This window comes from Delphinapterus leucas, chromosome 8 (assembly GCF_059928025.1).
Source record: "Delphinapterus leucas isolate spDelLeu-1000000601 "Yukka" chromosome 8, BTC_Dleu_Yukka2, whole genome shotgun sequence".
NCBI lineage: Eukaryota > Metazoa > Chordata > Mammalia > Artiodactyla > Monodontidae > Delphinapterus > Delphinapterus leucas.
This window is the reverse complement of record NC_143136.1, coordinates 108,246,915-108,261,751: the sequence shown is the minus strand read 5'-3', so window position 1 is coordinate 108,261,751 and position 14,837 is coordinate 108,246,915. Positions and strand designations below refer to the sequence as shown.

The 14,837-nt window shown below is 39.6% G+C and overlaps 1 protein-coding gene across 9 annotated transcripts in view; it reads left to right on the top strand.

The window, feature by feature from the left end:
- Positions 1–14,837, top strand: part of SAP130 (Sin3A associated protein 130) — a 75,458-nt gene that overhangs the window by 58,464 nt on the left and 2,157 nt on the right. For all 9 annotated transcript variants that reach the window (XM_022590532.3, XM_089916932.1, XM_089916933.1 and 6 more), the window contains one exon: positions 13,841–13,944. In XM_022590532.3, coding sequence (XP_022446240.1) covers positions 13,841–13,944 — 104 coding nt within the window. The remainder of the gene's footprint in view (positions 1–13,840; positions 13,945–14,837) is intronic.

The window sequence follows — 14,837 nt, the reverse complement described above, 5'->3', positions numbered from 1 at the left end:
GAATGGAGGCAGAGATCGAGAAGATGCAAGAAATGTTTAACAAAGACCCAGAAGAGCTAAAGAACAAACAAACAGAGGTGAACAGCACTATAACTAAAATGAAAATTACACTAGAAGGAATCGATAGCACAATAACTGAGGCAGAAAAATGGATAAGTGACCTACAAGACAGAATGGTATAAATCACTGCCACGGAACAGAATAAAGAAAAAAGAATGAAAAGAAATGAAGACAGTCTGAGAGACCTCTGGGACAACATTAAATGCACCAACATTCGCATTATAGGGGTCCCAGAAGGAGAAGAGAGAAAGAACCTGAGAAAATATGTGAAGAGATAATAGCTGACAACTTCTCTAACATGGGAAAGGAAACAGTCAACCAAGTCCAGGAAGCGCAGAGCGTCCCAGGCAGAATAATTCCAAGGAGGAACATGCTGAGACACATAGTAATCAAACTGACAAAAATTAAAGACAGAAAAAAATGTTAAAAGCAACAACGGAAAAGCAACAAATAACATACAAAGGAACTCCCATGAAGTTATCGGCTGATTTCTTAGCAGAAGCTTTTCAGGCCAGAAGGGAGTGGTGAGATATATTTACAGTGAGGAAAGGGAAGCACCTACAACCAAGATTACTCTACCCAGCAAGGCTCTCATTCAGATTCGACAAGAGAAATCAAAAGCTTTACAGACAAGCAGAAGCTAGGAAAATTCAGCACCACCAGACCAGCTTTGCAACAAATTCTAAAGGAACTTCTCTAAGTGAAAAAGAAGAGACCAAAACTACTATAGAAACAAGAAAATTACAATTGGAAAAGCTCACCAGTAAAAGGCAAACATACAGTAAAGGTAGGAAATCACCTGCACACAATATGATATCAAAACCAGCAAAATTGTGAGAAGAGGAGAGCACAAATGCAGGATGTTGGAAATGGATTTGAAATTAAAAGACCAGCAACTTAAAACAATCTTATTTATATATAGACTGCTATATCAAAACCTCATGGTAACCGCAAACTGAAAATCTACAATAGATACACAAAAAAGGAATCCAAACACAGCATCAAATCACAAGGGAAGAGAACAAAGAGGAAGGGAAGAAAAACCACCTGCAATAACAAATCCAAAATAGTTAACAAAATGGCAAAAAGAACACACATATCGATAATTACCTTAAATGTAAACAGATTAAACACTCTAACCGAAAGACATAGACTGGCTGAATGGATACAAAAACAAGACCTGTATATATGCTGTCTACAAGAGACCCACTTCAGATCTAGAGACACATACAGAATGAAAGTGAAGAGATGGGAAAAGGTATTCCATGCAAATGGAGATCAGAAGAAAGCTGGAGTAGCATAAAAGACAAAATAGACTTTAAAATAAAGACTATTACAAGAGACAAAGAAGGACACTACATAATGATCAAGGGATCAATCTAAGAAGATATAATAGTTGTAAATAGATATTCATTCAACATAGGAGCACCTCAATATAGAAGGCAAATATTAACAGCTATAAAGGGAGAAATTGACAGTAACACAGTAATACTGGAGGACTTTAACACCCTGCTTTCAAAAATGAACAGATCATCCAGTCAGAAAATCAGTAAGGAAACACAGGCCTTAAATGACACATTAGACCAGATGGACTTAATTGATATTTTTAGAGCATTGCATACAAAAGCAGCAGAATACATATTCTTCTCAAGTGCACATGGAACATTCTCCAGGATAGATTACATCTTGGGTCACAAATCAATCCTCAGTAAATTTAAGAAACTGAAATCATATCAGGCATCTTTTCCAACCACAACGCTATGAGATGAGAAATCAACTACAAGAAAAAACTGCAAAAACCGCAAGCACGTGGAGGCTAAACAATATGCTACTAAACAACCAATGGGTCACTGAAGAAATCAAAGAGGCAATCAGAAAATACCTAGAGACAAATGAAAATGAAAACACAATGATCCAAAACCCATGGGATGCAGCAAAAAAAAGTTCTAAGAGGGAAGTTTGTAGCAATACAATCTTAGCTCAGGAAACAAGAAAAATCTCAAATAAACAATCTAACCTTATACCTAAAGCAACTAGAGAAAGAAGAACAAACAAAACCCAAAGTTAGAAGAAATCATAAAGATCAGAGCAGAAATAAATGAAATTGAGATGAAGAAAACAATAGCAAAGATGAATAAAACTAAAAGCTGTTTCTTTGAAAAGAAACAAAATTGATAAACCTTTAGCCAGGCTCATCAAGAAAAAAAAGAGGGCTCAAATCAGTAAGATTAGAAATGAAAAAAGAGAAGTTACAACTGACACCACAGAAATACAAAGGATCATAAGAGACTACTACATGCAGCTGTATGCCAGTAAAATGGACAACCTGGAAGAAAGACAAATCCTTAGAAAGGTACAATCTTCCAAGAGTGAACCAGGAAAAAATAGAAAATATGAACAGACCAGTCACAAGTACTGAAATTGAAACTGTGATTAAAAAACTCCCAACAACAAAAGCCCAGGACCAGATGGCTTCACAGTTGAATTCTATCAAACATTTAGAGAAGCACTAACACCTATCCTTCTGAAACTGTTTCAAAAAATTGCAGAGGAAGGAATACTCCCAAGCTCATTCTATGAGACCACCATCACCCTGATACCAAAACTAGACAAAGATACCACAAAAAAAGAAAGTTACAGGCCAATATCACTGTTGAACATAGACGCAAAAATCCTCAACAAAATACTAGCAGACCGAATCCAATAACACATTAAAAGGGTTATACACCATGATCAAGTGGGATTTATCCCAGGGTGCAAGGATTTTTCAGTATCTGCAAATCAATCCATGTGATACACCATATTAACAAATAATTGAAGAATAAAACCTATATGATCATCTCAATAGGTGCAGAAAAAGCTTTTGACAAAATTCAATACCCATTTATGATAAAAACTCTCCAGAAAGTGGACATAGAGGGAACATACCTCAACATAATAAAGACCATATATGACAAACCTACAGCTAACATCATACTCAACGGTGAAAAGCTGAAAGCATTTCCTGGAAGGTCAGGAGCAAGACAAGGATGGCCACTCTCGCTACTTTTATTCAACATAGTTTTGGAAGTCCTAACCACAGCAATCAGAGAAGGGAAAAAAAAAAAGTCATCCAAATTGGAAAAGAAGAAGTAAAACTCACTTTTTGCAGATGACATGTCATTATACATAGAAAATCCTAAAGATGCTACTAGAGCTCATCAGTGAATTGAGTAAAGTTACAGCATATAAAATTAATACACAGAAATCTGTTGCATTTCTATACACTAACAACAAAAGATCAGAAAGAGAAATTAAAGAAACAGTCCCATTTACCACCACATCATAAAGAATAAAATACCTAGGAATGAACCTACCTAAGGAGGCAAAAGACCTGTACTCCAAAAACTCTAAGGTGCTGATGAAAGAAATCAAAAATGACCCAACCACATGGAAAGATGTACTGTGTTCTTAGATTGGAAGAATCAATATTCTCAAAATGACTATACCACCCAAGGCGATCTACCGTCTTAAAATTTGTATGGAGACATGAAAGACCCCGTATTAGCCAAAGCAATCTTGAAAGAGAAAAATGGAGCTGGAGGGATCACGCTCCCTGACTTCAGACTATACTACAAAGCTGTGGTCATCACAACAGTATGTTACTGGCACAAAAACAGAAATACACATCAATGGAACAGGATAGGGAGCCCAGAAGTAAATCCATGCACCTGTGGTCAATTAATCTATGACAGAGGAGGCAATGGAGGAAAGATAGTACAACACAGTGGAGGGGGGACAGTCTCTTCAATAAATGGTGCTGGAAAACTGGACAGCTACATGTCAGAAAATGAAGTTAGAACATTCTTTAACACCATACACAAAAATAAACTCAAAATGGATTAAAGACCTAAATGTAAGATGAGACATTATAAAACTCTTAGAGGAAAACAGGCAGAACACTCTCTGACATAAATTGCAGCAGTATCTTTTTTGATCCGTCTCCCAGAGTAATGGAAATAAAAACAAAAATAAACAAATGGGACCTGATTAAACTAAAAAGCTTTGTACAGCAAAGGAGACCATAAACAAAACAAGAAGACAACCCACAGAATGGAAGAAAATATTTGCAAGTGATGCAGCTCACAAGGGATTAGTCTCCAAAATTTACCAACAGCTCATGCAGCTCAGTGTCATCAAAACAAACAACCCAATCAAAAAATGAGCAGAAGACCTAAATAGACATTTCTCCAAAGAAGACATACAGATGGTCAAGAGGCACATGAAAAGATGTTCAACCTCACTAATTATTAGAGAAATGCATATCAAAACTACAATGAGATACCACCTCACACCAGTCAGAATGGCTATTGTCAAAAAATCTACAAACAGTAAATGCTGGAAAGGGTGTGGAGAAAAGGGAATCTTCCTACACTATTAGTGGGAATGTAAATTAGTACAGCCACTATGGAGAACAGCATGGAGGTTCCTTAAACAACTGAAAATAGAAGTACCATGTGATCCAGCAGTCCCACTCCTGGGCATATATTGAAGAAAAACATGGTTCGAAAGGATACGTGCACCCTGATGTTCATTGTAGCAGTATTTACAATAGCCAAGACATGGAAGCAACCATAGTGCCCATCAACAGAGGAATGGGTTAAGAAGGTGTGGTACATATATACAATAGAATATTACCCAGAATGAAATAATGCCATTTGCAGCAACATGGATGGAGATTATCATACTAAGTGAAGTATATCGTACAGAAAAAGACAAATATCATATGATTTCGCTTATATGTGGAGGAGAAAAACCATACGAATGAACTTCTTTACAAAACAGAAACAGACTCAAAGACTTAGAGAACGAACTTATTGTTACCAGGAGGGAAGAGTCGGGGGGAGGGATAGATTGGGAGTTTGGAATTGACATGTACAGACTGCTGTATTTAAAATAGATAACCAACAAGTACCTACTGTGTAGCACAGGCAAGTCTGCTCAGTATGCTGTAATAACCTAAATGGGAAAAGAATTTGAAAAAGAATAGATAATGTATATGTATAACTGAATCACATTCCTGTACTCCCGAAACCAACACAACATTGTTGGTCAACTGTACTCCAATATGAAATAAAAATTTTTTAAAAAGAAGGAAACAGGATATTACTAAGACTGTGCAGCCATTAAAAGCATAAGGAAATACTACAAACAACTTTATGCTCATAAAGTCAGCTGCTTAGATGAAGTAGACCAATTCCTTAAAAGCCACATACTAGCAAAACTCAATCAGAAACAGGCAATCTGAGTAGTCTTATAACCATTAAATAAGTTGAATCCATAATTTAAAAGCTTCCAAACAGGAATCTGTAGGCTCAGATACTTTTACTGGGAAATTCTACCAAACGTTTTTTGTTTTTTTGTTTTTTGTTTTGCGGTACGCCGGCCTCTCACTGTTGTGGCCTCTCCTGTTGCGGAGCACAGGCTCCGGACGCGCAGGCTCATCGGCCATGGCTCATGGGCCCAGCCGCTCCACGGCATGTGGGATCTTCCCGGACCAGGGCACGAACCTGTGTCCCCTGCATCGGTAGGCGGACTCTCAACCATTGCACCACCACGGAAGCCCTACCAAACGTTTAAAGAAGAATCAACACCAATTTCCCACAGTCTCTTTCAAATATAGGAGGGAACACTTCATTTTATGAAGCCAACCTTTTCCTGATACAGAAACAAGACAGAGTACAAATATAGAAAACTACATATCAATATTTCTTAATGAATATAGTTGTAAAAATTCTTAACAAAATGTTAGCAAATTTAATCCAGCAATATCTAAGTAGAATTTTACACCTTGATCAAGTAGGATTTGTTACAGTTCTGCAAGGTTAGTTCAGCACTTGAAAATCAGTGTAATTCACTGTTTTTAACAGGTTATATTAATTTCCTAGGGCTGCCATAACAAAGTACTACAAGGTGGATAGCCTAAAATAACAAATATATTCTCTCATAGTTCTGGAGGCCAGAAGTCCAAAATCAAGGTATCAGCCGGATCATGCCCTCTCTGAAGGCTGTAGAAAAGAATCCTTCCTTGCCTCTTTTTAGCTTCTGGTGGTTGCCAGCAACCCTAGTTATTCTTCGGCCTGCTACTGCATTACTCCAGTTTCTGCCCCCATCTCCAACAGAGCATTCCTCCCTGTTTCTTGACTCTTTGGATTTAGGACCACCCTAATTCAGTATGACTCCTTAACTTGATTACATCTGCAAAGACCCTCTTCCAAATAAGATCACGTTCACAAGTACCAAGGGTTAGAACTTAAACATCTTTTGGAGGAACACAATTCAACCCACAACAGAAGCTAAAGAAAAATCACATGATCATATCAATTAATGCAGAAAATTTGTTTGACAAAATTCAAAACGTTTTCATGATAAAAACTCAAAAATAGAGGAGGAAGACTTCCTCAACTTGATAAAAAGTCAACCAAAAAACTAGAGCTAACATTATACTTAATGGTAAAGACTGAATGCTTTCTACCTGTGATTAGCAAAAGGATAAGACTGTCTTCTGTCACCACTCTTAACTTAGGATAGAACTGGAAGTTCTAGCCACATCGTAAAGTAAGGAAAAAAGAGATAGAAGGCTATACAGGTTGGAAAGGAATAAATAAAACTATTTGCAAATGACATCATTGTCTACATAGAAAATCTCAAGGATTCTACTAAAAACCCCTGAAACTAGTAAATAAGTTCAGCAAGGTCACAGGCTACAATATCAACATGAAAAAAATCAATTATAATTTTAGATACCTGGAATGTTGTGGAAACATATTGAAAGCATAATGCCATTTACAATTATTCCCCCCAAAGTGATATACTCAGGTACAAATCTAGCAAAACATGTACAGGACGTGTTTGCTGAAAACTGAAAAATGGTGATGAAAGAAATGAAAGAAGATCTAAATAAATGAAGAGACATAACAGCACTCATGATTAGAAAAACTCAAAGATGTCGGTTCTCCCTAGATTGACCAATACATTTACTGCAATTTCTACCAAAATCACAGAGGTTTTTGTAAACTTAGTAAAGCTTGTTCTAAACATTATGTGGAGAGGCACAGGGACTAGAATAGGTAAAATAATCTTGAAAAACAACAGAAATCTTCTTACCAAATCTTCTTTAGCTTCAGTACTCAAAACAGCATGGTGTTTGCAGAAGGATAGACGTGTTGATGACAGGAATGGAATAAAAAATGCAGAAATAGACTCACACAAATATGCCCAACTGATTTTTGACCAAAGTGCAAACGGAATTCGATGGAGGAAGGAGAGTCTCTTTAACAAATAATGCTGGACATCCATATGTTTGGTGGGGGCAGGGGGGACCTCAACCTAATCCTCACACTTCATGCAAAAATTTACTCAAAATGGATAATAGATTTAAATGTAAAACTATAAAACTTTTAGGAAAAAAACCTAGGAGAAGGTCTTCAAAACCTAGGGCATGGTGAACAATTCTTAGACGTAACACCAAAAACACCATCTCTAAAAGAAAAACAATCAATAAATTGGACTTCATAAAATCTTTTTTTTATCTGTGAAAGACCCTATTAGGAGGATGAAAAGACAAGCTATAGACTGGGAGGGAATATTAGCAAACTACATCTCTAATAAAGGACTCATGTCTAGGATATATATTAGGAACTCTCAGTACTTAACAGTAAATAAAAACAATAATCCAGTTAGAAAATGGACAAAGGCATAAAGAGACATTTCACCAAAGAAGATGCATGGATGGCAAGCACCTGAGAAGATGTCCAAGGGAATATAAATCCTAGTCCTTAAGTGTGGGCTATGTAGAGACTTTGTTCCAAAGTGTGCAGTGTGGAAGAGGGTGTCTCTCTCTCTTTACAGTGGAGACATGTGACAAACATCACCTCAGCCAGGTGATCAAAGTCAATTTCAATAGTAATGAATCATGTAATAATAACGTACCCTTCTCAGGCAGTGATGACAATGGTACTTCTCTATGTCTCCTCTCAAAAATCTATAACCACTATCTAATCCTAACAAAAACATCAGACAAATCTAACTAGAAGGTCATCCTACAAAATAGTTAACCGGTACTCTTTAAAACTGTCAAGGTCATCAGAAGCAAGGGAAGTCTGAGAAGCCATCAGGCCAAAAGGAGTCTCAGAAGACATGACAAGTAAATGTACTGTGGTATCTTGACTGGATTCTGGAACAGAAAGCAGTAAAATTTAATTTTTAAAAAGCGTTTATCCCTAGCCATTAGAGGAACTTAAATTGAGATGCCTACCAAAATAACTGAAATTAGGGAATTCCCTGGCAGTCCAGTGGTTAGGGCTTGGCGCTTTCACTGCCGGGGACCAGGGTTCAATCCCTGGTCAGGGAACTAAGATCCCACAAGCCACGCAGCACAGCCAAAATACCTGAAATTAAAAATACTGATAATGCTAAATGGGTGTGTAGAGAAACTAGATCTCTCATACGTTCCTTTGAGCATTTTGAATGTTATCCCACTGCTTTCTAGCCTCCATTGTTTCTCTAGAGAAGTCAGCTGCTGATTTTATTGGGGTTATCTTGTAAATGATGCATCATGTTTTGTCTTGCTCCTTTGAAGATTTTCTCAACTTCGACTTTCAGCATTTTTATAATACTATAATATGTCTATTTGTATCTTTGCATTTATCATACTTAGGGTTCCTTGAGCTTCCTGGATATATAGTTTATTGGTTTTCAGTAAATGTGAGAAGTCTTCAGCCATTTTTTCTTTGAATATTTCTCCTCCTTTCTCTCTTTATACATGTTTTGGTGCTCTTAGTGGTGTTTCATGTTTCTTTGAGGCCCTGTTCATTCTTCTTCATTTCTTTCTCCCTTCAGTTCTTCAGTGCCGTTGGTCTGTCTTCAACTTTACTAATTCTCTTGTACCAGTTCAGGTCTACTGTTGAGCCCCTCTAGTAGATTTTTAACATTTTGTTTACTGTACTTTTTAACTCCAGAATTTCCATTTGGTTCTTTTCTTAAAAAGTAATTTCTCTCTCTCTACTGATTTTCTCTATTTAATGTGACATGATCATCATACCTTCTTCACTCATGCTTTTCATTCTGTGAATTTATTCATAACGGCTACTTTGAAATCTTTTTCTGATAAATCTGACATCTGGTCACTCTCTCAAGCAGTTTCTGGTGCCTGTTTCTCTTTCCCTGCGTATGGGTCATACTTCCCTGTTTCTTTGCATGCCTCATAATTTTTGTTAGAAACTGGACATTTTAGATACTATATTGTAGCAACTCCTGGTACTGATCTCCCCATCTCCTCCAAGACCCACTATAGTTATTTGCTATTTGCTTGTTTATCTGTTTAGCGACTGGCTGGATTCTTTTAGTGAAGTCTAATCACCTGCACCCCGCCAACACCACCAAGTGTTAATAAGCCTCTGACGTTACTCCTTGGGGAGGCACAGCTTTGGGTGCCCACAGTCACCTGGGAAGACAGTGGCATTAGTACGGTTCTCCCCCACTGTTTCCCTGACTACATCCAGCTGATAAACCCCACTACTTGCTTGCCATTTGATTTCCTAGAACACAGTACTGGAATTTGACCTTAAACACAAATTCCTCTGCAACCTAATCCAGTCGTATTGTAGCTCCTTGCCAGAATGGTTTCTGAGGTCAGTGTTTGATGTTGGTTCTGCCCCCAGGAGAGCTCCTGCCAGCTGTCTTACTCTTTGTTCTCTCCTGAAAACTGGTCAGCCCACAGTCTAGGCCGCGCCTTTCGCTGGGTCTGTACGTTTCCTCCTACTTTGACTGCACTCTCCACTGCTTTGGGGAGCATATGAACTTGCGTACTCTGTTAAAAATGGAGCCACTTCCTTTGGGAAGAGATTAGAAGCTTCCCGTGCTATGGCCTGTTTCTCCCTCCAGGCAGAATCTCTGAGCCTAGGGCTCTGGAGGTGGGAGTGGGACAGTGACAGCCTTTTCTCCGAGTAACACCTTGCTGTAGGAGGTGAGCACTCAGGGTAGGGGAAGAGGAGTGAGTAGCCTGGGGTATGTCCGCTTGGTTTGCCTCTCCTAATGTGACGCCACCGTTTAACAAGCCAGGAGAAGGGCTCCTGGGGCCCCAGTGTTCTCAGCACGCCTTGCCTAAGGTACAGTCTCCATCCCACAAGTGGGGTTGAGCAAAAGAAGGGAGCCCCCATGTCAGTTAGACTCGCCCGGGACTTGGCCTCAGCAGCAGGGAGCACGGAGCAGGATGAGAAATGTCTCGCTTCTCCTTGGAGGAGAGCCATCTCCCTAGCGGCTGGCGGAGAGGGGGCTCTGTGGGCTGGGATGCAGCAATCTGGGATGGAGTCACCGCCTCTCAACTGGAGAGAGGAGAGAGGGAGCAGTCTTGGTTTAAATACCACAGACTTCCTGTTCTTTCCACATTTTCATAGATTTGCTTGAGTAGATGTTTCTGCTTTGCTCTTTGCCCTTAGGACCTTTCCCAGAGGTTTAAAGTGTTATTTAAAAATTTTCCCCAGTTTCACTGGGGAAGCAGCTTAAAAGAACACTGTCATATCACAAGTCAGTTGTCTCTTACACATTGCTGAGCTACTCTGGAAAAAAAAAAGTTTAGCAGTTTTATAAAAACCAAACATACACTTACCATATGACCCAACAGTTGCACTCCTGGGCGTTTATCCCAGAAAAATGAAAACCTGTGTTCACACAAAAATCCGTACACAGGTGTTCATAGCAACTTTTTGGTAATAGCCAAAATCTGGAAACAACACAAGTGACATCAAACGGTTAAACAAACTATAGTGCCATTGACTACTACTCAGGGATGGAAAGGAAAGAACTATTGATCATGTAATAGCTCAGGGGCATTGTGCTTATGCTTAGTGGAAACAGCTAATCTTAGGAGGACACATACCAAAAAGAAAAAAAAGAAGACATATCATGTGATTCTATCTATATAGCAATCTCTAAGTGACAAAATTATAGAGATAGAGAACAAATTAGTGGATTTGGGGGTTAATCATGGGGCAGGGGTGGTGTGACCATAAAGGTGTGGCACAGGAGAGATGTCTGTGGGGATGCAATAGTTCTGAATCTCGATTGCGGTGGCAGTCACATCAGTCTAAAATGATGTAATGGCATATACTCACTTTACATCAGTGGCGGTTTCCTGGGTGCGATACTGTACTACAGTTATTAAGATGTAGACAGTGGTGAAGGAGAAATACCTGACCTCTCTTTACTGTCTTTTTTCCCCAGTAATAGCTTTATTGCACTATAATTCATGTAGCATACAATTCATCTATTAACATGTACAATTCAGTGATTTTTAGTATGTTCACAGTTGCACGTCCATCACTACGGTGAGTTTTAAAACATTTTCATTACCCCAATAAGAGACTCCACGACCCTTAGCCATCCTCCCCAACCCTGCCATCTTCACTCCTCCCTATACCCCCAGCCCTAGGCAACCTCTGATGTGCTTTCCATCTCTGTAGATTTCCAGTGCTGGACATTTCCTGTGAACGGAATCATATATTATACAGTCTTCTGTGACAGGCTTATTCCACTTAGTGTAATGTTTTCAAGGTTCATCCATGTAGCATGTATGAGTACTTCATTCCATTTTCCTGCCGAATAATATTCTATTTTATGGATATATACCACATGTTATTTATCCATTCATCACTTGATGGGCATTTGGGTTGTTTCCACTTTTTGATTATTATGAATAATGGTGCTGTGATCATTTGTGTCTGCATTGTTTTTATAAATTTATTTTATTTATTTTTGGCTGCGTGGGGTCTTCATTGCTGCGCGTGGGCTTCCTCTAGTTGCAGCGAGCGGGGGCTACTCTTTGTTGTGATGCGCGGGCTTCTCATTGTGGTGGCTCCTCTTGTTGTGGAGCACGGGCTCTAGGCGTGCAGGCTTCAGTAGTTGTGGCTCGTGGGCTCTAGAGCGCAGGCTCAGTAGTTGTGGCACACAGGCTTAGTTGCTTCGCAGCATGTGGGATCTTCCCGGACCAGGGCTCGAACCCGTGTCCCCTGCATTGGCAGGTGGATTCTTAACCACTGCACCACCAGGGAAGCCCCATGTGTCTACATTTTTGTGGGAACATCTGTTTTCATTTCTCTTGGACATATACCTAGGAATAGAATTTCTGGGTTATTTGGTAGCTATAGTTAACATTCTAGCAACTCCCAGACCGCTTTCCAAAGTAAATACATTTTTCCCACCGGCAGTGCATGAGGATACTTCGGATTTCTCCATATCCTCACCAGCACTTACTCTTTTTTTTATTACAGCATCCTAATGGGTCGGAAGTGGTACTTCACTGTGGTTTTGACTTACATTTCCCTAATGCCTAGTGATGTTGAATATCTTCATGTGATGTTGGCCATTTGTATATGTTTTTTGGAAGAAATGTCTTTTTGGATCCTTTGCCCTTTTTAATTGGTTTGTCTTTTTATCATTGAGTGGTAAGAATTCTTCTTATGTTTTAGATACAGGTCCCTTACCAGATATATCTCTAGACTATCTTTGCAACTTCTGTGAAACGAAAAAGTTTTTTTTAATGCTCGTAATGAAATATACACATCCATCTAAAACTGGTGAAATCTGAATAGGGTCAGTGGACTCTGTCAGTGTCATGGTTGTGATATTGACTGTAGTTTTGCAAGATCTTACCACTGGGGGAAAGTGGATAAAGAGTACACGGGATCCACAACATTGTAAAGCAATTATAATCCAATAAAGATGTGAAAAAAAAAAGTACATGGGATCTCCCTGTGTTATTCCTTACAATTGTATGTGAATCTACAGTTCTCTCAAAAAGGTTAAAATTCTTTCATCCCATTTATGCTAATATTTGTCTAGTAGACAGAGGTTTTTTTAAATTGCTCTGAGAAGTAAAGTTTGTCAGTTTTAGGTTCACAACCATATCAAAAGAGATATTCCATGTCCCACCCCCACCCCCTCCCGAACATGCACAGCCTCCCCTACCGTCACCACCACCACAAAGTGGTGCATTTGTTGCATCTGCTGAACCTAAACTGACATACAAGTATCACCCAAAGATCATCATTTACGGTCCAGTTTGGTCTTGGCATTGTATACTGTATCAAGTTTTGACAAACATATAGGTAGGGTTTTTTCAAGATTAATTTTTAAAATAATAAAATAAGGTTTTTAATTTAAAAAATGTTTTTTAACTATCCATGTACTATGTAATTACATTTTAAGTCCTAGTTAAACAGTGATATTAAAACTTCACAGATACAGCCAAACTCACCTTTGACAGGTACCCCTCAATCCTAGTTTCTTTCCCCAGTCCAAATGATACAATTCATATTTATTTTACTACAGTGCTGGTTACTGGACTTTTCTACCTACATTTAAATGTGACCCAAGTTGGAGCCCTGTAACTTCTCCAAGATCTAGATAACACCACGGAGCTTCTAAGCTTCATGCCCAAACTCTCCACATGCTGGCAAGCTTCACACATTAGCAAGGCTCCAACCCACTAAAGACCATTTCCTTCATTTAAGAGTTTAGAGTACTGACTTACTCTCTTTTGAACTCACTAGATTAGCACAGTAGGTCTCTAAAGAATTCTTCTGGTGTGGACACAAAGAGCTTTTATTCATGTTGTGACTTGTATTTTCAGTGACTTAAAGATATTTAAGTAAAGTTCTTAATTAAAGTAGTGGCTTGAACACAAATGACTTTAGCTCTATAAAAATTGAAATATACTTTTTTTTTTTTTTTATGGTTCCAGAGGAGAAGAAAGCTATGCTGCAGGAAATAGCTAATCAGAAAGGAGTATCCTGTCGTGCCCAAGGCTGGAAGGTTCACCTCTGTGCTGCCCAGTTGCTGCAGCTGGTAGGTGGCGCTCTAGCAGTTGTTACGTCCTGCTGAAAAGAAGGATGGATGCTGGAGACGTCTGAGTTCATAGAACATTTTCTTTAGAGTGATTCCGAAGTGTTCCCAGTTAACGTGGGTCGTGGTAGAATTTTTATGTGTGCTGTGTGGTATTATAATTACTGTTACCTATTCTGTGGATGGATGTAATTGTAATCTAAATATATCTTAGTTTTGGTCCCCATAAGTGAAATATACTGAACAACTTAAGTTTGTAAGATGTACAGTTAAGGTTCAGTGTTACCTGTTGCCGTGACATCTGAAAAAGAGGGGGCGTCAGATGACCCAGCTGTGTAAGCTCCTCCTCCTCACGCTGCTCCTTGTCGTGGGGACCAGGCACAGTTCCCACTTCTTCCTGAATAGTGGGCTTCAGTTCTCTGCCAGCTTGCGATACTCAGATAAGCCAGTGCCATCCTCCCGGGAGCACCAGGGGGCACCGCTCCCTCTTGATACTTCAGTGCCTGCCTCCTACAGCCCCTACTCCTTCACTCCGTTCCCTGCTTGTCATGGAGTGCAGCCCCCATGTGGCCGTGCGTGGTGTGCGGTGTCCTCTTCCCCTGGGCTGAGAGTATACTGACTAGTAAACTGCTGTTGATCCCTTCTGTCCAATGTGTTAGGTGTTCAGCCCTTTCCATAACCCTAGGCGGGAACCCTTCCTTCAACAAGGTAAAGAGGAGGTGATCAAAATAATAACCTCGGGCTTCCCTGGTGGCGCAGTGGTTGAGAATCCGCCTGCCAATGCAGGGGACACGGGTTCGAGCCCCGGTCCGGGGAGATCCCACATGCCGCGGAGCGGCTGGGCCCGTGAGCCATGGCCGCTGAGCCTGCGCGTCCGGAGCCTGTGCTCCGCAACG